Source organism: Rissa tridactyla, chromosome 12 (assembly GCF_028500815.1).
Source record: "Rissa tridactyla isolate bRisTri1 chromosome 12, bRisTri1.patW.cur.20221130, whole genome shotgun sequence".
Classification (NCBI taxonomy): Eukaryota; Metazoa; Chordata; class Aves; order Charadriiformes; family Laridae; genus Rissa; species Rissa tridactyla.
In genome coordinates, this window is record NC_071477.1 from 9,037,242 (window position 1) to 9,061,192 (window position 23,951).

Here is a 23,951-nt window from a genome sequence, read left to right on the forward strand (position 1 = left end):
TTTTTTATTTTTTTAAAAAAGTTTATTCTATGGCAATCTGTAAAAAAGAAAGACCTGATGAGTAAATATTTGCTTAAGGCATATAGCAGAGCAGCTCACTAACTTTCTAACAAGTTTAACATGGATATTTGTCCATTTTCCAAGAACAGGTTAACCAATACACCCACTTTGAAACGCTACTGGATATACACACCCAAACTACTACATACATATACAGGACATCAAAACAAAAATGTTTACAGTTCAGTATTATAAGCCTTATACACACCTCACGGGGCTTGTGGGCCATTCCACTGCCTCTCCCGGGCCAGCCTAAGTTCTGGATGTGGAAGAGATGAAAGAAATGGCAGAGTACACGGGCAGAAAAGGGGATGTTTAAAACTTTATCATCTGCAGAAGCTTTCTCTTGGTAGAATAATTTGCATGTGAATTATTCTGGATTCAAAGGAAGGATGCTTTGCTTTCCTGTCAAGCCTAAAATTTAAAATATTCCCTCTTGGGAACAGTATGGAGTTTGGGGTTTTTTGCTTTTAAATGGGCCGCCAGTTCAGGAGCCTGGATTTCTGCAGATCAAAGCTTGCTACGGCGATCTGGCAAGAGAGGCCTTTCCTCTCCCTCCTCCAGCACAGCCCTGAAGGCAGCACAGCGAGTCTTACCCCCAGAGTCACTGAGCCACTGCTCGCCTACAGTGAGCAGAGGTGAGGTGTGAACAGGGCTTACGGAACTCTCTGGAATGTCTGTACTACACTGACTCAGCTGAAATGAACCATGCGAAACAACCGGGTCACACTGAGTACGCAGAAATTCAATAGGAAGTCATGCCAAGTATTAGGCGAGTACATGTTATCTGATAAACACCAAATCGGTCTATCGCTGAAGAGACTTTCAGCAACACCCTTTGAACCACAGCCACTTAATGATCAGGTCATGCAAATATAATCTGGGCACATCAGTAAGCAGAAATAGAAGTTCTTTCACCTTTCAAGCACATGGTATTTAATCAGGACACTAGAAGACTTTACATGCATTTCAATACGAATGGGGTACAAACGGTGCCTTGGACCAATATTCTACCGGATGATGGAGAGAATAGTGGGGACAAAGCAATCACATACTGTATCTTAAATACACAGATGAGCCATTATATATTACCATTTTTCTATACTTATTTTTCATGTTTCCAATAATATAACTAAATATTGACTGATTACAACATTCCTCCTTTCAAGTACTGGTCTGACCAACAGTCTCACAGGTAAAGTATTGATTCCCAGTACTACCTGAGGATTTATTATTGTACTTTTGAAAAGCCCTTGATGCAAGCTTAACAAAACATAAAATAGAAATAACTCCCCCCCCCCCCATTCACCAACTCACTGAAGGCAAAGAGCTACACCTACAGACAGCTTTGCAAAAATAAATATGGAGTGGAGAGAGACTTCCGTAAGACACTCCATAGCGATGTCGGCACTGAGAAGGGTGGTTAAGTGCTATCCATCTAGAAAGCCATTAAAAATAAAAAGAACTGCTTAGTAACACTGTCGCAAACCAGCTGTCAGGGGTTAGTTTCACTCACTACAGCTTTCAGTAGTGAGTTTACGCCTTTCCTCTGCCCCATGACACCAGCAAAGAAATCTTTGCTATTATTGTTTAAACTATTAATAATTTGGTACTACCACGAGGAACAGCATTGACTGAGACTCGGTGCAATGCCGCCTTCCAGTCACAGTTCTACCAATGCACCCGAATCCTTATTTACAAGCACGTTACGTGATGGGAGCCCTGGGCCTGCGGAGCCGCCCCCCCACCCCAGCGGCACAAGGCGGGCGCAGGGTGGCAGGGGACAAAGCCACCCATTGCGTCGCTGGCGGCAGGAGAGTGACAGCCCTGGCCGCGGAGGCGCAGGACTCGCCCTCTCGCACGGCCCCGGCCAGTAATTACTGAAGAGCGTTATCTTCAAGCTGAACTAAAGCCAGTATTTTAAATCTTTGCTTTAAAAAAAGCAGCACACACAAACGCTTGCATCGTGAGCCAACTGGTACGTTCACAGACCAACATGCCTTCTGTGGAACGTCTGATGGGTAAGGAAGTGCCACAGCATTAGTTGCTCTGGATTTATTGAAATGCTTCCCTGCGCGTGGCCTGCAGTGCCTCCCGGCACGTTACCTCTCCGGCCCCTGCGGGAAGCTGCTGTTCCTTACAGAGCAGGTGGAGAGTGAAACTGCGTTTTACATTCCAAATGATGAGGTTTCAGAACTGGTCCTTCTGAATGCCAACGGCACAGCTGCAAAATGCTGGTGGACACGTTTTGGTTGAATTTCCCTTCCTGTTTCTCTCCCTCCCCTCAACCTCTCCTAACCCAGAATAGAAAAGTAAAAACAGTTTTACGAAGGATGGTGCAATGTAAATAGGTGTATGTGCAAGTAGAGTGCAACAAAAATTAATGAGGAGATACACTTATTAAAAAAAAAGAAAAAATAAGAAGAGCTTGACATGTTGGGATACCCTGAGCAAATGCAGAAGCCTGTTTCTATTAGCATGTAAAACAATAAGCTCTTTAAGAACAGTTATGCCAACATTAAATATATCAATACCACAGGCACTGCCCACAACTCAGTCTTTAATGATGAAGCAAGTTAAAAAAAAACAAAAAACAAAAAAAACCCCAAAAAACCAACCACAACCACCGCTCCCCAATGCCCTCCCTTCCAAAAAGTTTACATTCTTCAGGTATGTGGGTTTCTTTTTCTTTTTTTTTGGGAACTCATCAATAAGTCATGTATTTGGTTACAACACTTGAAGAGTACAAGCAAGTTTCACTTGTGCCTAGTTTTTATGAAACACAAAAGAAAAAGAACTGGCTTTTTAAAAAAGGCTAAAAACAACAATGTGTTGTAATTCTATTATTTAGTTTAAAAAAAAAAAAAGAAAAAAAGGAAAACAGACTATTTGGCATTTTCTCTGCTTACTCCTGAATATTTTAAGGCCCTGAGATTAGAATATTATGTTCTTGGGACCACAGGGCTGGATAAAACCCTAGTGCATCATTTCTTTCTTTAAGCCCTAACCAAAGTTCTGGCCTTTCAACCTAAGATCTACCTCCACTGAGACAAGGCTCACGCGCCTCAATTAGCTTTCTTTCAGAGAAGCTTATTACAAACCCATCAAATCATTGGTGTTTTTGGCAGGGTGCATCTTGCTGGCACGTCCATCAATGAAAACACACCCTGTAACAGAGATAAGCTCCTGCCGTGAGGAAAGTGAACATGCATATATTCACTAGAAATGGCTTCCAAGTTGTCATCATGTTCTCATCGTCCTCTTCGGAGTTTTCCGACTTCATCGACTCTTCTTTGTGGGGCGAGAGACGCAGGTTTTCACCAACAGTTCTCCTCCGAATTTCAGTGTCTTGACTAGTGCTTAAGGACAAAGAAATGAATGTTCAGTATCGGATTCTCCATTTGGGAGAGAAGCCACGCAGGCTCCGCGAGAGCACGGCCTCCCCCTCCGCACACCACGGACAAAACTGCAATCTCTTGCTAGCGGGAGCTGCAGCAGACGACAAACCAAAGCCTATCACTAATTATTACAGTTCAGAGTATTAAATTACAGGTTTAGAACACTGCTTGTCATCAACAGCCACGCTTGGGAGTATTTTGTGCCCTTTAAAGACTAAGCTTAGTTTTAAACACCCCCCACCCCCATTGCTTATCACGGATCTGCTACCTGCACCGAGAGCAGCAGTGAACTAGCACAACCCAAACCTACATCCAGGTATGGAGAATGTTCAGGTTCTAAAACCACGCACCCACCCAAAACGTCAGAGACTGATGGAAGTCTGGCTGCTCCTGCAGCCGTAACTTAGAGAGAGCAGCTAAATGCACTGCCGTAGCTTTTAATGATGGAACCGACCATCTCTTCAACCTTTAGTGCTCTCTTAACGTGGTTTTGTTTCTAGATACTGGACCTCCACCCTGTTGGCAGTATTCTGACACCCAAAAAGGCTTCTTAACTGAGCATGAACTTTTATAGAACTTCTTCCAGCTGAATTCAGAAAGCAGAGCGCCACCGTGCTGTGAGAACCAGTGGGGTGGTAACCAGCAGGGAGATGCTTTGCAGGGGGATTTCCTAGATATCTGCTGACAGCGTAAGTACAGAAGAACTGGGGAATCTTCCATCCCAGAACTAGAATATCTGGGCAGGAAAATAAACATGCTTAAGACTTCTGCTTCTTCTTGCCTCACCTCTGCCAGCACAGTGTCTATTTCCCATCCCTCCGTTGCCTCCAGCCTTTCCCACATCCTTTCCCATCAGACCGCTCCTCTGCTCTATTCCCTCCCGCTCCTGATGAACAGTTTCACTTTCCCACTTTCCCACTGTCCCAGACACGAGGACAAGAGCGATAATCACAAAGGAGGCCTGATCCTGCAGCACCAGGACTGGTAGGGAACGAGGGAGCTCAGGATTCCCATCCTGGCATTTCCTAGTGGGCCTGAAACATCGCATGAGGTAGGACTTAACTTTAGCAGAGTAAAACACAGACGTCTAGTCCACGCCAGCCTCTGCAATCAATGAAGATGGGCAGTTCCAGAGAATGACTCAACTCCAAGCTCAGACAAGTGACTATAATAAATTAAATTAATTGAGACTGAGCTTTTTAGAGCTGGACATGTCTTATGTTCATCTAAGCTACACTGTGCAAAGTACTTCCAGGAAATCATTTATTCACTGAGACAGTCAGGTTTATATAGCTAGTGAGAAGACACAAGACAGCAGCTTTAAATCCCTGCTCCTCATCAGGCGTGGAAAGCACGAGCTGGCACCTCACACCCCAGGCAAATACTCTGGTAACAGAAACATATTGTCACGGAGGGAAGAAAGCGGGAGGTGCTACCGCTGCAACAGTCCCCTCTTTTGTAGCTAAACTGCCATTTGTGTCCATTCCTATTTCCAAGATTTCCTTTCTTTTTAGTAGACATTTGGAATTCAAGTATTTCTCTTCCAGAATCTGCCCAGATGAATTAAGACAAATCCTGATCAAAACATTGTTTCACTTTGAGCAGGGAAACGCTTCCATTTTATCTCCTTGCCTCCAGCAGAATCCGGAGGGAGAAAACAGGTTCAGCTCCCGGCCCCGGCCCCCTTGCTCTGCTATGTGAAATTAGAGGAGGTTTATTTTGAAGAAAGACTATTGGAAACACATCTCACTAATCTCCAGTTCCCAGAGTCACACACTCCCCCATGGGTTCAGCCAAATAAAATACATCAAGCCTGCCAGCTGCGTCTGTTGAAAAGGCTCTAGGAGTTCTGTGGACAATACTAAAACCTGGTATTTGATTCCAGTATTCCTATGGGAAGCTGAACCATCTAGTGGGGAAACTTTACGCTTTCCCTTGGCAATCCCTGGTAGGTATTGGTTGGCTTGGTTGGTTTGGGTTTTTTTTGGTTTTTGTTTTTTCCATTTTTTTTGTTCTGTGCGGCATTCAGTTGGTTGTTCTGACTAGAACTAATGAACCTGCAGGATGCCAGCAGCACCAAGGCCTGCGGATTTCAACCAGTTCCACGCCACTGCGATAAATCGGGAGTGACACCTAGCGGCTACGCAGGCAGGAACCTTGGCTTCCCTGCTCTTCTCCCGCTCCTCTACACAGCGTCTCTGCACGTTTCTTAGCCCTTACAATTTAGGTTATAATGACAGGTAGAAAAGTTCTCTTTTCATGAGCCCCCTCTACTCCATTCAGTGAAAGTAGCTTTACTTGCAATTAATTTCACATTTCTAAGCGTGGCTAAGGCTACTCAGCCTGGTTTTCAGCTACATGACTAATACCGCCTCTAAGTAGTGAAAGAGCTCCTCTGTAACTTAACGTATACTGCATGTAAATAAGATGAAACCACCTCATTATGCTGTCACTTTTTCTTTTACTCTAGCGGGATCCCATAAGAGGCTCTAGTTTATGCATGAAATTAAAAGAACACGAGCATAAGACCGTTACTGAAAAGGTTTTGGGTTGCAAGTACTATTACACTAACTCAATCAAAGTCTGTTCAGGCCCTTCTCTATGAAATGCCATTTAAGAGGAAACATCCCGTAACCTCTCAAAGCCACGAGCCAAGGTCTCGTCTCCAACGAGGATGGTCTTCTTGGGACAGTTAAAAGTGGGGAACTAAATGAATTACCTGTCTGTGATGAGCGGTCCAGATGAACGAGCTCTGCCATCTGGAACCATCTCTTCCACAGTGCTGACTGAACATCTCATCTCTTCCTCTACTACTTGATGCTTAGGAAAGAATTCCGTGTGGTCGTGCATCCTGCCGTTGTGCATTTCTGAGGTTCGCTTTGGTGGTCTGGGAGGTGGTGGGGTATGCTCAGGTGGAGGGTCCAGGTCTTCATTGGAGAGCTCTTTCCACTGTTCCTTCAGGAAGGGAAAGCCCTGTTAAGCTTTTCTCTCTTTTTTTTTTTAAATCTAAGCTGCTATAACTTTTAATTTTAACATGGCAGGGTCTTTATACTTCACATTTTCATTTATTCTTAGAATGGCTGTTCATTTGCATTAAAAAAGACACAAGAACTGGAAACCTAAGCTACATCCAGTACACAGAAGACACCCACTATAAATGCAGGAAATTTTAATCTACTTCTGGAAAATGTAAATAGCACAAATATGAATCTGTGTTGCTAGAGTTCTGCTTACCATAAAACAAACTTACAGGATTTAATTATAATACTTAAACTTCTGGCATATCAGAAAATTTTTATTACGCGAAATGAAAGACAAGGCGGATGCGGCCAGTCTACACCCCAATTACAGGGCTGAAAAATACACAAGGCCACCGGTTATACTGCAGGTGCTTTTTTGAAGGTCCTTATATACAACACTTTAGGTCACGACAGATCGTAAAGCACTGTATTTAAGAACCCCACAATACAAAAATTTATTGAAGCCGAAGCAAGCATGAAATTTAAAGTTTCTTTCTATTCTGTTCGTCCCCCATATTCGCTACAGTTAAGCGGAGCTGAGCTCACTGCACTGGGCAGCGCAGTCAATAGTACTCACTTGCACCGAGGCATCTCCCATGATGAATTTTGCCCCTTCAATAACAGCTAAGTAGGAGAAACGGAGCTGATCTGCCGTCTGTATAAGTCCCATTCTATACTTCCTCATTTCGAGGAGAACCTGTTTAACGTCCACAGAAGAAGGATCTTTCCGTTTGTCCATCTGAAGATAAAAATTTGAAACATGCTTTATGCTCTGATGAGATTCTATACAATGAGTCATTTCATAGTATGGCCTTCAGACTACCCTCCATATTACAGAATTAATAAACTAATAAAAAACTGCTATCAGCAGCAATTTCGTGGGTCTCTAAAGAGACAGAGAGGGAAAAGCACACCAGGCCTCCAGCGTGTTGTACATTTTTTCCCTTTTTTGGTTTGAAAATATAATTAGGAAAGAAAAAAAAAAGGACATGTTAACCTAGGCCTGACTTCTGTGTATTAGTTGCTCTCGCACAGTGACAGAATAAAGCCAAGGGATCTCCAGTTTTATCTTAACGTCAGGACAATTTCCCCCTGCCTACAGGCAAAGTTGACTCTGGAAAAGGAAACACGTTAGATTTATTTTGCGTTGTTTCAGGACAGTTCACACTATTACTTAGCAGACATCTAGTGGGTTCTTTCTTAACCACGAGGTAAAGCCTATCTTTGCAAATCACTCTAAAAACTACAGACTTTTCTTCCCCAAACTCAAAATGGCCAGTTAAGAACGAGGTCTGCCTTGGAATACACTCCCAAACTAGAATATGAGTAAGATAATGGGAAATAGCATGCAACAATACTTCACAGAACATACCACAGCTCTTTGTAAGCCTACAACAAACCATTCCTCAAAAAAACTCTACAAAAATAGCGTATCATCTGGAAAAAGTAGTTCTTACCAGTAGAAGACACGTATCAACCAAACAAAATGTTCCCGATCTCCCGATTCCCGCGCTGCAGTGCACCACCACGGGGCCGTGCTCAGGGTTGAGCGACCCAGATTCTCTCACTTTGAACAGGAAATTGAGGAACGAAGCGGGTGACTCTGGGACGCCGAAGTCAGGCCACGTAGTATAATGAAAGTGCAGAATCTCTCTCGTTTCCTCTGTCTGTAAAAACAGTATTTAGGAAGCCTTTTAGCTGGGATACACGAGTCAGAAGTATTCAAAGCACAGTGGCCTACAACAATGTTCTAATCGGCAAATATAATTCCTTGTTCATTTTCCTGGCAAATAGTCACTTATATATTTGGACATACAGCATTAGACATTTTTACCTTTAGGTCAATTTCAAACTTGTGCCTTTGGAAACGTGTTAGCTACTTCCCGTGAAAATAACCCTGACTTACACGGAATGGAGGCACATGCCTGCTCAGCTTTGTAAGCTACTCGGGCTACGCTGCTTCCACGGTATCTTTCAAACAGCTGACAAATTCAAATGACAAAGTTCCACCAGTCTGAGGGAGCTTTTATAGCTGCATAGCTAAGAAACTAATTACAAATAATGATCTCTTGTTGTAAAGGTCTCCATTTTGAGCAAAGGCAATTGGATAAGTAAGTGTACTTACTCATAACATGGTTTAGTTTTTTCAGTACAGTTCAAATGCTTGTATCGCCACAAGACAGCTGGCTCTGCTGCCTTCCAATTTCTAATGGCAGAATATCATTTGAAGATTTCTCAAAATAAAACACCTCAAGTTATAGAAGCCTTCACAGTTTCTGCAGACAAAGCCCTTACACTACCACAGCTGTTCCTTCACAGGTTTGCGCCCAGCCTGAAAACTTTCTTCCAAGACTCCTAAAAGCACTGCTGCTCACATCCTCCAAGAATACTGGAGCTACAACCATCAAACACGTCTATGGCAGACGCCACAGTTCATACACACCACAAACTACATCAACTAAATTCTTACGCAGGCATAATTTAGTGAAATTCCTATCTGCTGTCTCACGTTTCCTGGCAGCATGAAGCATGCAAGATGCTAACAGCGAGCAAAGGAATAACTGTGTCTTCCAGCAGTGAGCAGCACAGGACAGAAGAGAACCCAGGCTCGCACGTCACAACATTCACCCCTGGCTCAGCACCATCGAGGACCTCAGACGTTATCGTCCGTGACCTGCATTCAGTGCAAGTCAATGGTCTTCCTCAGCCAGTCTCCCCAAGGAGCTTTAGATTAGCTCTCACTGCTCTAATACAGGGTAGTGTTGCAGAGGAGAGGAAGGGTGGGAAACGGCACATATACTTTTATTTTGATATTAAGCAAAAAGAGGGGAGGGCGGGGGGGAAGAGTTATTTGTCTTAAAGCTAGTGGCCTGATCCTTGTAGTGAGCTCCATACAGGTCATTGCCAGACCAGGGCTAAACCAGTTCCTGCTTTCTGATGAAAGCCATCAATGCAAAACCTGAAGATTTAAGCCAAAACCTAAAAATAAACCTTAGAACAAGACACAGGCAAACAGGTAGCTTAAGTAACAGGAAGAGCAATTATTTCAGCTATAACCCAAAAGCACTAGAACATCTGCTGAGTGTTTTTATAAAGGGTTCTCTGAAAGGTAGTGACAAACTAACCTTCTCACTGAGTGCGCAGCCGAGACACGATATGTTTCCCCAGATACGTTTCATAAATATTAAAGAGTTTAATTTCCACAACACAGAAACTAGAGGCTGAAGAACAATCTCATGCAGAATCCCCAATTCCAGAAGAAAATCTGCTATAATTCATTATAATCTTTTTCAAGACCTTGAGGCGAACCTCACCTCAGAGAGACTGAGGGATCTGATAGGTACTAGTTTCTGTACTTACTGTAAGGTTTTCCAATTCTAGCTGTCGTACTGTGTAATATGACTTTATATCTTCAGATATCAATGTTAGTTTCAAGTTTGTATCTTCAAAAAACATTTCCTTCTCCTCCTTCCGTGGCCAGTACTGTGCACACTTTATCTAAAAACAATCAGGAGACATTTATATATCATTTATCTTTGTGTAAAAGGCAAGGAAAAAACATCCTTAAAACCAACATTTTCTTATGAGACAATTTCTTCATCTGCTTTTATTATAAGGAGGACAAATTCTAGCGTGAAGAATACCAGTTTTCCTTTATGTTGCAGAACCACATCCTCACTGAATCTTTTGTATGAGTCAAACCTTTTTGACCCTGACTGAACCCATGACAATACCTAAGGTTTGTTTAGGTAGAGCTCTCTTTCTTCTACCTGTAAGCTGAAAGAGAATGAAGCAATGGAAGCTAATCAAAATCACCAAAGCCATTATTTATTTTAGCTAATGTCAGAACAAGGAGCAAAAATCGAATAACTGTCTAATTATAAAAGCTGCCACAACACTCTGCCAAAATCTGAATTTTAGTCTACTCTGCATTTTATTATCCTCATGTCAAATATTTAAATTTCAAAAGAAGAAATAGATGTTACCAAGAGCAGAACATACTGTGAAGAAGTATTATGAATTCCACGAATAAGCTACATATAGAGAATTACAACATTGCTAATTTCCAAGTGTAACATCAGATGAGATTTTGGGTTACTCCATTCACTCACCACAAAAATAAAAATAGCAGTGAGATCATTTTGATTTTACATGGCACAGTTTATAAGTAAAGTGCCAAACAAAAGAAACCAACCCCGCATTCAGCAAACATTCCCATTACCTACTTCTGACTGAATTTCTATTTTCTCAGTGAGGTTTCCCAGAGAGCTTAGTTTTGCAAAGCCTGCTACATGCTAGGACCTTAAATGAGTCAACCAAATAGAAAAGCATCACATTTTGCAGTGTGCAGGGTAAAACTGAAACTAAAGAAACTCAGCAGCACCAGGAATAGGGAAGCATGCAACCACGTTCCTGACAGTTAAATCGAAGGACATTGTGACTGGGAGAACCGGCTGCTACTTCTGCCACCAAGCACTGCTCTGCTGAAACGGGATTATGACCACCATTTGCCCACACCTAAACATGCAATAAGAATGGATGGTTGGACATGGCTAATGTCTCTTTTATTAAACAATACGGCAAATAATATGGCTTTAAAGTTAAAGAACAATGAAAAAAGAACAGCATTCTCAAGACTAAAATGATTTCTGACAGCATTTTAATAAATAAGAAAACCCTTCAGTATTTTATTCATAGGTAGACTAACACTGGTTTTGCTCAGACTAATTCTAGTTTTTATTCAAAATACGTCCTCTAGTTTATCTGGGTGTAGAATGCAGTTACAAGTCTCTGCACTTTTTTTTTTTTAATTAATTTTTAAGAAACAGCAACTGGCTTTGTGACTAATTTCTCCACTAAATGTGTCTGCAAACACTTATTTTGTTGTGCTGCACTGTAGGTTTGCCGAGAAGTGTAAGCAGCCTGCCCTAAGGGATCACAATAATTCTTTTTGTTCAAAACTATTGGCACTGCAGAGAATGAGCAGGAATGGCTGGAAAGGAAGAAACTGTTGAAAAATATGGTTACTGCATCTCTTCTGAAGATTAAATTTCACTTGCACTATGAAAAAAGCAAAACACTCAAAAATCAAGACTGCAGTTTATTAAAACACAACTCATTTCACAAGAATCTTCCTGATTATTGGGAATTCTTTCCTGATTATGCAAAAGCATGTACCACCCATGTATCACTGGGGGATACCCAACATACCCGCTATCCCCCCTCCAAAGTGTCTTTATACTGACTACACTGTATCATTCAACTTTAAATTGTGCATTTCTATGAGTGTTTAAAATTGCTTTTGCCTCAAATTTGCACAGCTGCCAAGTCCACTTTAAGGACGGTAGCTGTGGAATTAGCACAGAGGCAGAACTCTGACCCACGGATGAAACCCATGCCTGACTGTTCCGTCTTCTCCACCATCGGAAAGGCTGAGGCATTTCCTTCTCAAGACAGCAGCTACTCCACGTGCCCAAGGAACCATAACTTTTTATCTGTCTGAAGGTAAATTACTTAAAATAACCCCAATTGTTTGTTCAACTATTGTTCCCCTTCATCTTCTGCCTGTATTGTCTAATGTAAACTTCCAAAACGGCCTGGACAGACCTCAGCCCACTGCACTTGTCCCAGCAAGTAAAGCACCGGCTCAACCGCTGGTTCCACAGCGCCCAGAAGATTATCCCTTAAGACAGACACCAGGAGAAGTACTTTCAGTTGTGCCCCTGTTCTCTTCATACCTTTAATGTATTTTGTAAAACAACGACACAACATGCCTAGATGATACATTTAATAATCAGAGCTCTTACTGCACGAAAGAAACTTGGAGTCAAAGTGCCTCCATAACCACTTCAAAACCATTTCATAATGCTTGTGAATGAACACTTGGTGTAAATAATCTTTGAGAGGTGCAATCTGTATACACTGAAAAGAACCACATTCAGATAGCTAGGTTAGCAGTAGAGACCAAATATTCATGTGTGTGAAGAGTCACATTGTGTTCATGCCTTATTTCAGCACACTCAGAAGAAATCAAAACCTGCAATTACAAACTGAGTAATTTTCTGACTGCACTAAGATTGGTTCACCGGGTATTCAATTCCAGGTATAATTTCTTAGATAAAATTACTGATGGCTGTCATTCCTCCGCTCCCTCCCCATTCTTTGGGTTTGTTTGTTTGTTTTCTGTTGGTTTGGGTTTTTTTGTGTGTGTTTTTTTTCTTTTTAAAGAAAAACCATAAACACGCAATAAACACATAGCTAGAACTGGGTAAGTACTTACGGATCCCTTTTCCATCACTCTGTTCAACATGACAACACCACGGCTTTTCTGTTCCCAAACCATCTCCCAAAAGTGACCACAAGTATTTGGCAAAGGTCCCTGCAGAGACAGAATCCCCAGAAATAAGCATTATTTTCTGTAATGTCAGTTCAATGTCCCCCAATAAAAATTACTTCACTAGGCAATAAATTTAGACAAGTAACAAGCAACTTCTCATTTCAAACTGTAAAAAAACCCGCTGTGATACAGCTTTAAGTTCCATTTTAACACTATGAATTTACCCATGGAAGCATGGTTAATCTTTCCCCCCATACATAACAGGAAGATAGAACCAGTCTCATTTGCAAGAAGAGAACTGGGAGTGAAAAATGCTGAGAGAACTTTCTTAGGAAAGGTATACATATGGGGAAATAAAACCTCACTGACTAAGAACAGAATTAACATTTATGCTGAACTATTCTGTAATACGTCATTGTTATTCATAATACTTGAAAGTCACTAGACTGAATGGACAAACATTCAACGGACTGAAAAAATGCCAGATCAGTAGTAAGTTATATGGTTTTCCAGAATCTTCATGGATCTGCTTTGTGACTGAACAAAATGATAACTCCTTTTAAAGACTACTATCTACTCACAAAATAGATTTCCTTATAACTTGTTGTCTGTGCTATGTTTCTTTGCTCTTCTCTACTCCAAAACCACTGCTCTGAATTTTGGGCAACACAAACCAGGATCATTGTGCCTCTCCTATTTGCTGTCCATCAGTTTGCTCAGACAAAACAGCAGGCCGGGGTCCTCAGAAAGAATGACTGGATTTAAATAAAGCCATGTGAATCTACTAAATTCTGGATCAGAGTAGATAACTAGTACCTGTTAGCTGCACATTTGACCATTCCACATACAGGTCTATCAGTTCAACCCTATGATCAACCTCCCCTGTCGTGAATAACTGGAGTAAGAGCTGTGTGCACAGAATAATTTTCATATTGAACACTGTACTGTCCACTTCTTCCTTAGATTTATCTTTATTCTCTAGAAAGAGGAAGGAAGAGCTGCCGCTTGAAAATATTAACCCCAGTCTACCTTTATCTGAAGTGTGGGAGGAAGGGGTAAAAAAAAAAAAAAAAAAAAAGGTCAAGATTAGCGACCAGGACAGTCTCCAGGGAACCAAACATTTAAGACAAACAAGAATTCTGGCACAGTTGCTAGCTCTCAGAACAGGACAACAGAGTATCCGGGTATTTTTAAATTTGTTATATAGATAGGTGCGGAATTCACAGATTCGGTGAAAAAAAGCCACTTCCCTCCTGACCCCCATATTCCCATCACTAAAGTCTGTATTTATAGCTTTCCTCTCACATCAAAGGTGGGAACATCAGCATTGCCCAATTTGGACCTTTTACAAGCCATGTTATTAGGAGCTACATTATTTATAAATACTACAATGACATCAGTTTCAGAAGGATGTTTGACAAAAAATCCACGGTGGAGCGTACTACTTATTTGAAACAGAAGGTCAGGTGTAAGAAATTCCTGAATACATTACAGTAAATGTCTGCTCCTCTCAACATAAGTATCTGTTATGTTTAAAGTATGTCATTTCAAATAGGTTTTGAACATCTTGAAGTTCACACATGTAGTTCTGCAAACGTGAAGCACTCCCATTAAGCGAGGTTCACCTCTGTTCAGAGAATTTATCAGGCAACCTAAGACTGTAGCGGCCTCAAGCCATTGTGCTGACCTTCCAACTAGGAGAAGTGTGATTCATTTCAACCACAACTAAATGTTGCTTGTCATAAGCCACCAGGCAGATTTCTAGATATACGTTAGCTTCTAACCTAGATGGGTCTAAAGTCAGATATACAAAGTCAGCAAAATAATCTACAAAAAGTCAGTCTGTGCTGAAGGAAGCAGGAAGAAATATATAGCATTTCTATAAAATTGTTCTATGTATATGTTCATATAAACACAGAGATGTTTATACACACTTAACTAGCTTTACAATAAAGAAAACTAACATAATAGGCTAAAGAAAACCTATGAAAAACAACTCCAGTCACCATATGGTTTTTGTTATCCACTGCCAGCAGTTACCTGGGTAAGGATGTAGCTCCTTTGGGCCTCTTCCATTTTTATCAAACTAGCATTGATATAGTCATTGTCACCTTGGTTTAGCTTAATTCGACTGTGATCAACTGCAGCATAATTAGAAAACACTGGTTAATGTATATGCAACACAGCACAATCCATGCACAACCTCATCACACGTTAGGATCAAAGAAGCTGAGTCGTCCTGAAGAATGAAAAGAGCTTAATCACAGGTAGCGCAGAAGTGTTCACTGGTGCTTGTAACTCTGGAAATACAACACAGGTACTACGAGAACAGCACTACAGCAGAGCCGTGAACAGAAGTTGCACTGCCTCTTCCAAGAATACATTGCAAGAATGGAAATATTTGTATCCGAAGTAATCACAACACTAATTTACCAACCAGATCACACTGACCTATTTGTACAGTTGTCGAGTTACTGTTTTTAAATAAATCTAATTACACAATTGTTTATCTTTTGCAGCTTAAACATTCAAACTCAGTTTGTTCAAGGCTGTTAAAGGTTTGCTTGAACATACATTGGACAAACAGAACAGAGACTTCTTATTCTTCTGGTAGACATTTAGCTACTGTCCCCAACCCAACCACACCTTAATGTACAGAAAAAATGATCAAAATTCAAGAATTACAGCAAAGGTAATTTCATTGCTCTTTTGTTAGTCTCAGCTTGCTCCATTTAGGATTAGAAAAAAAAAACCAACAAAAGAACACATTTTGCAAAAAAGTGAAATAGAGTGGAAGCAGTATTATCTACAGGCAAAAAGGAATCATTTGTTGCTCACAACCCCAAATATTGGAACTACTCAGTAAAGCAAAACCATGCGCAACATTATTGTTCCTAGTCACTTGCCCCAAAGGCTTCAGTAACTTTTAACCCGTAAGTATAAAAGTTTTCCGATAGACAATAAAATTGTTGTCTTTGAACAGAAGATAAGACTTTTCCCAGTGACCTATAGAAACTCTGCATTTAAGACAGGCGGCAGCACTGCACGCGTCAAGAGGGAAAGAAGTCCCAGAACAGGCATTGTCATTTAGTGCAGTTTAGTGAACCAGCTGTGGACTTTCTTTAGTGTCTGATACATCAGGTATTATCTGCCAGCCATTTGACTAGTTCTGTACTTCTGTGCACACCCAGAAGCACAGCGTGCCGGGCACAGGAGAGTCTGAATGTCACTGTCTTTGTTCATGGGATCGTGGAAGGAAAGACAGGCTGCAGCACCAAACTGAGCTGTGCCTTGTACAGAGGACACAGGCTCAAAGATGCGCTTCCCACCAGAATATGTAATGATAATCATTTCAGAAACACAGGTCTCACACTAGTATTACCACCTTTGCAAACGTCCCCTTTTCTCTGTTCTAATTATCTTAGATTTACTTCTAGTAGTCGTATATTTTCTGCAAGACTTCCCTGTCTCCCAATGGGGACAGTTATGCTATACTGAGTAAAAGGATGCTCTAGTAAGTACACTGCAACAGAAAGGATACTTGCAATTTTATTAATGCTACTTCAGCCACCATTCTTCTCTAGCAAAAGAATTCAAAGGAAAAGCAAGTTCCTTTCTTCAGATTTCTGCCAACAAATACAGAATATATAGTATGCTGCTCTAGTATAATCCAATGGATATAACGGCATCCTGTGACATCTATCTCATAAATAAATTTACTAACAAAAAGAATTGTCTTGGTTGCATATCCATCAAACAGAAATCTTGTTCTTACAAAGAACATTTAGCTGGGAGAAGAAGTCATTAGAGGTCAACAGTTTTATTACAAACAATGGAAAAGAAAGTGTACTTACAGGGGCTGACATCTCTGTACCTATTTCTATTTTTGTTTCTGGGATGTTTGGCCACTTTACATGGAAAATCACTGGCTTCATGCCTGATGTCCTGAAACAAAAAAAAAAAATAAAATAAAGTCTTAGATACAAATCCATCTAATATCATCATACCATTGCTATTTTAAGACAAACACCCATTTGACTTCACATCTTCACGTGTGGGAGTTCTGGAGAGAAAGCACTTTGGCCTCCAACTTAGGAATTAAGTTTAAATTTATCAGAATTCAACACTAATGTTACTTGTGTGTTAAAATATTATTAGCTTGCATAATAAAGTAGCAGAACATTTACCAGACATTATGCCTTGACACTCCCGATGGAGCAGGGTCTCTGCCCCAAAGCACTTTCATATAAACTGCTTTAAGCAATTGATTCCACTATCAATGAAACTATTAATTGTACTTCTAACTAAGCAGCAATTAGAAAACCTTAATTGTGAGAGAAAAAACTTGTCTACCCTCCTTGGCACCAAACACACACACGGAGCAGTGACTTGTCTAAGATCACATCAGCAAGACGTCACAAAACTGCAAATGGCAAAAGTTATTTTTATTCAATTCACATGCTCAAATAAAAAAATATATATCATCTCAAGCATATAATTAAGGTTTCTTTCATGTTTTTTCAGATGCATATCTGAGAAAATTTCAAAAGTTATAATAAAAAGAATTCTGCTGTCCTTGGACATTAGTCCCTATTTCTAGAAACAGAACTTCACATTGTAAATAAATCTGACACAAATATGCAATTACTAAAAAAATATAGTACTAGGAACTTCAGGGGGAAGCTGTTAGATTTAACTGAAATTAATGAAAACTGAAGGAATGGATTTACTGTAGAGCTGCTATTCCAATAGCATAATTAAGTTTAAGAAATCCTAAGACAGGCATTGAGCACATACACGAAATGTGTCCCAGAGATCACTAAAAAAAAAATCATCATTAAAAACAAATTATTGAGCTAAATTCATCCTCTTTCATTGGATGAAATTATTTCTGTAAATATGGCCAACCAAATGAAGCAGAGTTTAATATTAATTATCTGTCCAGGTACAGACATATTTGAGCATGGTGTTGATCCACAGCCAGTGTGACCAGAGGAGAGGTTTCTGTGCATTTGGAGGGCTGCTTGTGATCTATAGATCACTGGCACTCCTCTATTAATAGTTTCAAACTAGCTCAAGCTCTGGTTCAAACTGTGGTAGTTTTGCAACATCAGAGCAGGAGGATTTTATACCAGCTCGAAAATCTAATCCCTAAAATGCAGGCCAAACTGAACAGTTTTTCTGTTCCTCTCAGTTTTGCATAAAGAAGCACGTACAATGCTGAAGATTTTTTTTTTTAAGTGGGCTATCTACTGCAGCTTATTACTTACTCATCTTTTTCTACCCCCGTTATTCAGATATGTATCAATTTACACCGACTGCTACATGTCAAGGGAAGAGTTCTATTTTACATATACCTGCTCAAAATTAGTACAGTATTCTGAAATGGCTGCTCACTGAAATAAGCCCTGACATCAGCTGCTATCTTTTTATAACTTAACACATGGCTGCCAGTATTTCTGCTTATGAAGAATGCAGTCTGGAGAACACGATCTTGACTGCCACAGTCTAATATCTCAAACACGAGGCAGCTAAAATGGAAGTTTTCATAAATTCGTCTCTGACACTACGTTGGTGACTTTGTATTTTGCAGGGGTTTATTCTTCTTCTGTACTGACTGTACAGGATTAACAAGAGACAAAAACAGGGAACTAGGAAAAAGGGTTTTCTAGATCTCTAACCACATTTCCCACAGAGCCTGCATATGTTATTTTTTTTTAAGTGTTTAAAAAAAAAACAACCAACGAAAACCAACACAACCAGCCCACCACTTAAGGTTCATATAAAAAAAACCCCAAACAACAAAAAAACCCCCAAACCCCAGCAAAATGCAAACTGAACCAAAAGACCCTTAGGCATTTTTGCTGGAAATATTGTGTTAAATTAGCAGCAGCACTAATCTACACTGTTTCCGTTCACAGCATTAGCAAGTTTGAAAAGAACTGTCCCCTCTTTTAAAAAAGGAAACGGATGAAATGCTTCATGACAGATATGGAATAATACAAAAGCATTCTAATATAAAAAGTTTATGTGCACATACAGACTACCCCTAAGCCTTGGAGAGTTCCACAGATTCAAATACCAATATCACATATTTAAGGATCTGAAACTGGTAATTTCTTGTTCAGAGAACAGAGAGCTGGCTACTACCTTGCTACCAAATATTAGATCTTTTTAAAGATACTACAATACCTAAAGGTACTTAAAGAATAAGGGAGTTCTAGGAGATGCATAACTCCCATAGGCACAGAGAAAATGAAAAGAAAGAAGTTACCCATGTACCTTCCAGAAACACAGACAATTTAAAAAGTGTAATAAATTTCTGAAGCACATTTCAACAGGAAAAAAAAATGGGGTGGGGTGCTAATAAAATAAGGGACCTAGATATGAGAACAGGCAAGCTGTTACCTTGCACGAAAATCCAACTAGCATGTAGCACTTCATTTCTGAAGGTAATGAACACCAATAAAATAGGAAATCCTGGACAGCATTCTGCCTGGACCTCAGCGGTCAAATCCATGCCTGAAAAGATGGGGCATACGCTTCTCAGCAATATGGAATAAAAGTGTTTTGGGGTTTTGGTTGGGTTTGTGGGTTGTTTTTGTTTGGTTGGTTGGTTTTTTTGGGGGGCTGGGAGGGGTATAGCAGTTGCTAGAACATCTAAAGTGACAATAAAAAAAAATTAACATAAGATCACTTCTAGGATATGAAGCTGACTTTACTGGAAATCAGGTGGCCTTCAACAGAGAAAATTATTGGAAGGAAACAATCTAGTGACAAGTTACGTAAAACGACCATGTTACAGGCTTTCTTTTACATTCCTCAAAAACTTCTGTTATTGGTTACTGCAGGGGTCACGGAACCACTGATGCTCACTGGTGTTAGGGCGATCTCAGAATATGTCTAGTAATAGTACTACAGGATCTCCACACTGGAGAAAGCAGCCTCATTCAAAGCACGTAATTATTATGCTATGAGGAACTTGAAGCCAGTGATGTCACGAGAACTGAAGTTAGTTGATGGACATAGGGATGGACAAAAGTTACGAAACACCTTCTTGAATCACACTCACAGTCACACTGTAGAGATCCTGCCATTTGAAAAGGAAGCTCGACATTTCATTTAAAAGGTCATGCAACATAAAACTTTAAAGAGGAAGGGCTAGAACTGAAGTCAGTTTTCCAAAGTCAAATGCTTCTGGTTTTGAGCATGAGTCATTCCACGCCACTCATCTCCTGGTCCTGTACCCTGTGCAAATACCCCCAGAAACCACCCCAGGGGATGGAAAGAGGAAGTCTGCTGAAGCACTCTTCTTCAAATGGGAAGTTCTTGTTGCTGTTAATTTGCAGTAGTGACTGGAATAAGAAGTTCTTTAGTGCTTTATGGGAGAAGGTTGCTCTCAGTTGCATGAATGGGTTCCACTTAGCCTGACAGCATCACATTTCGTGCACAAAGAAAGGACACAGAATACAAGGGCAGATGGCTGTATTTTTCAGAAAAAAGGGAACCATCCCATGAACATAGCCTTACTTTCCAGTCTTACAGATGTTCATCAGCAAGAGGTGTTCATGGTGGCTCTCAGCCCCTTGTCCCAAAGCCTTCTGTACAAGAATGCCTGACCCTTCCTCCCTTCCCCCTGCCAGAAACCTCACAGTAGTGAGTCACTCTGTAGCCCACAGCCCTTTCTTTCCATTCCTCTCAGCCTTCAAAAAATTACCCTCCTTTCAGTCTCCTAACCCGTAACTCCTCTGGAGTCCCATATCTGTCAAATCACCCACTTTGCTCAGTACATATTTTCTGCGAACTTTCTTACCTGGCCTAGCTGCTGGTACTCTGCACCACACCACAGCTGCCACACGTCAACTCAGCACGACAGCGTGTTTGACTATACTTTCCCCATCTTGTTCAGACACCCATGGGAGATTAAGAGAGAGAAGATATACCCCAAGATCTTCAAGTAAGAATTGGGTAAAATGACATGAAGAGGTGTTCATGACATCAGTCGCTCAAGCACGATGCAACGTTGCATAGATTTGAATGTCAGTATTTCCAGAAGAGAAACTAACTGTCCAGTCTAAAGGCCTTCAGATTCAAAAGAAAGGCTCCCAGGGAACTCTGCAGCAGGCCTCAATTTGATCACACTATTTTATTACACCATAAACTCCGGAGTAGCTCAGACTAAGACATAACGATATACTGTCATTTTAATAGTTCAGTTCCTACGGGAAGCGGCAATCGCCAAGATCTTATCACGGGCTACAGAAGCGCACAGTAATCTCTCTGCTGAACAGTCACATTAAGGAAAGCAATTCACAACAAGTATATAAAGGCTTACATAAAAAAGTAGTTTTAGCTTAAGAGCTTAAAAAACCCCATACGTTTCCTCTTAAAGCTAGCACTGAAAAAAAAATGATAACCATGCTGTAAAAGCTGGAAAAGTAGAAGAAAAAAGTTACACTAAAGTCAAGTGAAAGCTGCTGTTTTCTGAGATGTCGTTACAGGCTGATTTCAGAATGGAAATACCCCCACAAATATATGAGGTGGCAAAGAACCCATACAGAAGACCACAAGAAGAACGGGTAGTACTAAAGATCCATAATAACCAGCTACTTTACACAAATGGGAAAAGGTCTTCAGATTCAGCGTGTAAGGGAGCGAACTGAGTCACTGAGAAGCACCAAGCTGATTCCTCAACAAAAGGGCCTTGGTAAGATCTGAAGCATACATAGATCCACTGTTCATTCAACCCACTTTGACAAGGAAGACTGGATATCTTATCCTATATTAAACTCTACATATGGATATTTGGACAGGGACAAGAAATGAGGATGTAACTTGCAGGTAACAAGTCAGCTAAAGATCAGATACATGAGCAGACAATCGCATGACATAACATTAATCTTAACTACAAGCTGCAGAATTTTAGCCAGATAAATTAAATAAATGTAGATTTTAATATCCTTTACAAAAATTTTTATCTAGTCTCTCAGTTTTGCTTTCAAGTAAAATACGGTAGTACTGATTTGCTTATTAATGTCCCTCAAAAAAAGCCAGTAGGCTGGTATGCCAAGCTTCTTCCTGAGGTCAAGTAGCACAGAGACAGAAAGGGTCAGGCTTGTTTAAAGTTCAACAACACTATTACGTGAGTTTAAAATAAATAAATAAATTTTAAAAAAATAAAAATCACACACTTGCAACATGGTTTTCCTAGAAAGCCCCTTGCTAATTCAGCACTATGTGGGCAATCTGGAACAGGTTGTGGCAAGGCAGCGTAAGCAGAGTTTCTGATACTAGTCAGCTGGTTGCAGGCACGGAAATAACCCCCCAGGAGAATGTAAACTGGGCATGATTGTGTTATTAAATCATATCAGCACTTGTGAAAGTGTACTCATTTTTTCTGGGCCCACGTTTATTGCAGCCAGCAAATATTATAGACTGTTTCTCACCATTGAACTAGTTTCAACATGCCTAACTGTAGAAATTTAAGAATTATTAAAGTAAATCCTGCAGTACTTTATTGTACCCACTTCATCATGGTAGACAACTGAACACTGTAAATGCCCAGTTAAACACTTGCACCTGAATGGTTCTTACAACTTGGGTATGTACTTCCAGAACAGAGAAAGTCATAGACTTGTGTCATTTCGAAATTTTAACAGTATTATATTTATTTTGCATGTTGTCAAAAGGAAGACATTGCTGTAGAATAAATCATTTCAATTCTGCAGAACTCAGCTGTTCAGATTCTCATATTTCTTCATTATCTGCATGAGTAAAAAATGAGTTTTCAATTCTGATTTTTGAGGGTTGCAGCAGAGCAAGGGAGATCAAAGATCTAAACTCTAGTATTAGGTTAAAGAATTACATGAGACTTCTCAAATTTCAGTAAGTTCAAAATACAGTTTGTCCTTGAAATTTATGACCCATAACAGAAGAAGTTCAGAGTAGCTGGCAGGAACACTCTACTTCTGCTGTTTTGTAGTCATGTATTCACTGCCAAAACAGGAAACAACTGAATGGAGGGTCAGCATAAGAAAACAACTGAAGTTCCCTTCTTCACATCCATCTCTATTTTTCCTCCCAGATATTCAGTCTGCTCCAGAAGTATATCTTAGACATTACTGGAAGGATAGAGACTTTTGAGAAGATGAAATGGCTTTTTCTTGACAGCTGTTGTGCAAAAGAAAAGCTTTGCCATCTGTTTCATCAAACAAAGTCAGTGCCAGGAAATAAACCACAGTCTCATTAAAGTGTCAAGAGGTTCTAACTCAGTTACTCTTCTCCTATAAGAAAAATAATCACGGAGATGAGATCCAGATCTTGATTTGCCCAAACATTAGAGGTCTCCAGATAGAGAGTTTTGGTTTAACCTCATCTCAAATAGACTGGTGCATCTGACAGCCCAGATATCCACATAAGTCCTAAAGGAATTTAGTCTGCGTAGCAAATCCAGACCTTAATTTATTTGCAGTATGGGTTTTGTACGAGTTTAAAAATGTGTAATTTCTGGTCTGTAGGGTATTCCAGGCTTCATAAATGGACAACTGTGGTTATAAACAGAGTCCTCCTTTCCTAGTTACCTAATATTTTCATTCTGATGTCTCACAAGCCGCCTAACAGCGCTACAACTTTTACAGAGCTACCACCACATAAAAAACCCCAACCAGCAATGAGGCAAAGACCACGTGTGTAGACTTTGCAGACTTCAGGGAGAGTGGAGAGGGGAGGAAAAAAAGACATAAAACCTGCAAGTACTAGAAGGTGAGGGAGGGATGAGAAAAGCTTCTTCTCACACCTTTTCACAGCATAACCAGATCAGCGTGCTGCATAACCAAGATATTTTCTAGAGTTTAGAGAATCTGCAAATGACAAGTTGGAAATTGGAAGCAAAAGGACAAGAGATGCCCTTGGAACCACTGCAGACAGTTTACGGTTTCTCAAGGGGATCTCTGACTTCATGCAATAGGAACCATGGAACGCCTTTTTATTTATACTCGCTCAGAATCCTCTCTTATCTTTCAGAGATACTACATACAGTGTTAACAACCTCAGTTAATGTTAAGAAAGCAAGACTATTGTTACTATTGTCCCAAATAACTGCATAATCCATTATCACCATTTAATCTTAAGATAAAT

General features: G+C 40.3%; 1 protein-coding gene across 11 annotated transcripts in view; it reads right to left on the reverse strand.

Annotated features, from left to right (window-relative positions):
- Positions 1-23,951, reverse strand: part of PTPN1 (protein tyrosine phosphatase non-receptor type 1) — a 46,086-nt gene continuing 22,135 nt past the window's right edge. For 8 of the 11 annotated variants that reach the window (XM_054218383.1, XM_054218382.1, XM_054218378.1 and 5 more), the window contains 7 exons: positions 16,670-16,760; positions 12,759-12,857; positions 9,839-9,976; positions 7,936-8,145; positions 7,056-7,217; positions 6,178-6,413; positions 1-3,419 (listed from right to left, as the gene is read on the reverse strand). In XM_054218383.1, the coding sequence (XP_054074358.1) occupies positions 3,212-3,419; positions 6,178-6,413; positions 7,056-7,217; positions 7,936-8,145; positions 9,839-9,976; positions 12,759-12,857; positions 16,670-16,750 (1,134 nt within the window). In that variant the 5' untranslated portion in view covers positions 16,751-16,760 and the 3' untranslated portion in view covers positions 1-3,211. Of the gene's footprint in view, positions 3,420-6,177; positions 6,414-7,055; positions 7,218-7,935; positions 8,146-9,838; positions 9,977-12,758; positions 12,858-14,855; positions 14,957-16,669; positions 16,761-23,951 lie in introns of all 11 variants that reach the window. The other 3 variants (XM_054218376.1, XM_054218380.1, XM_054218377.1) reach the window with 2 other exon arrangements.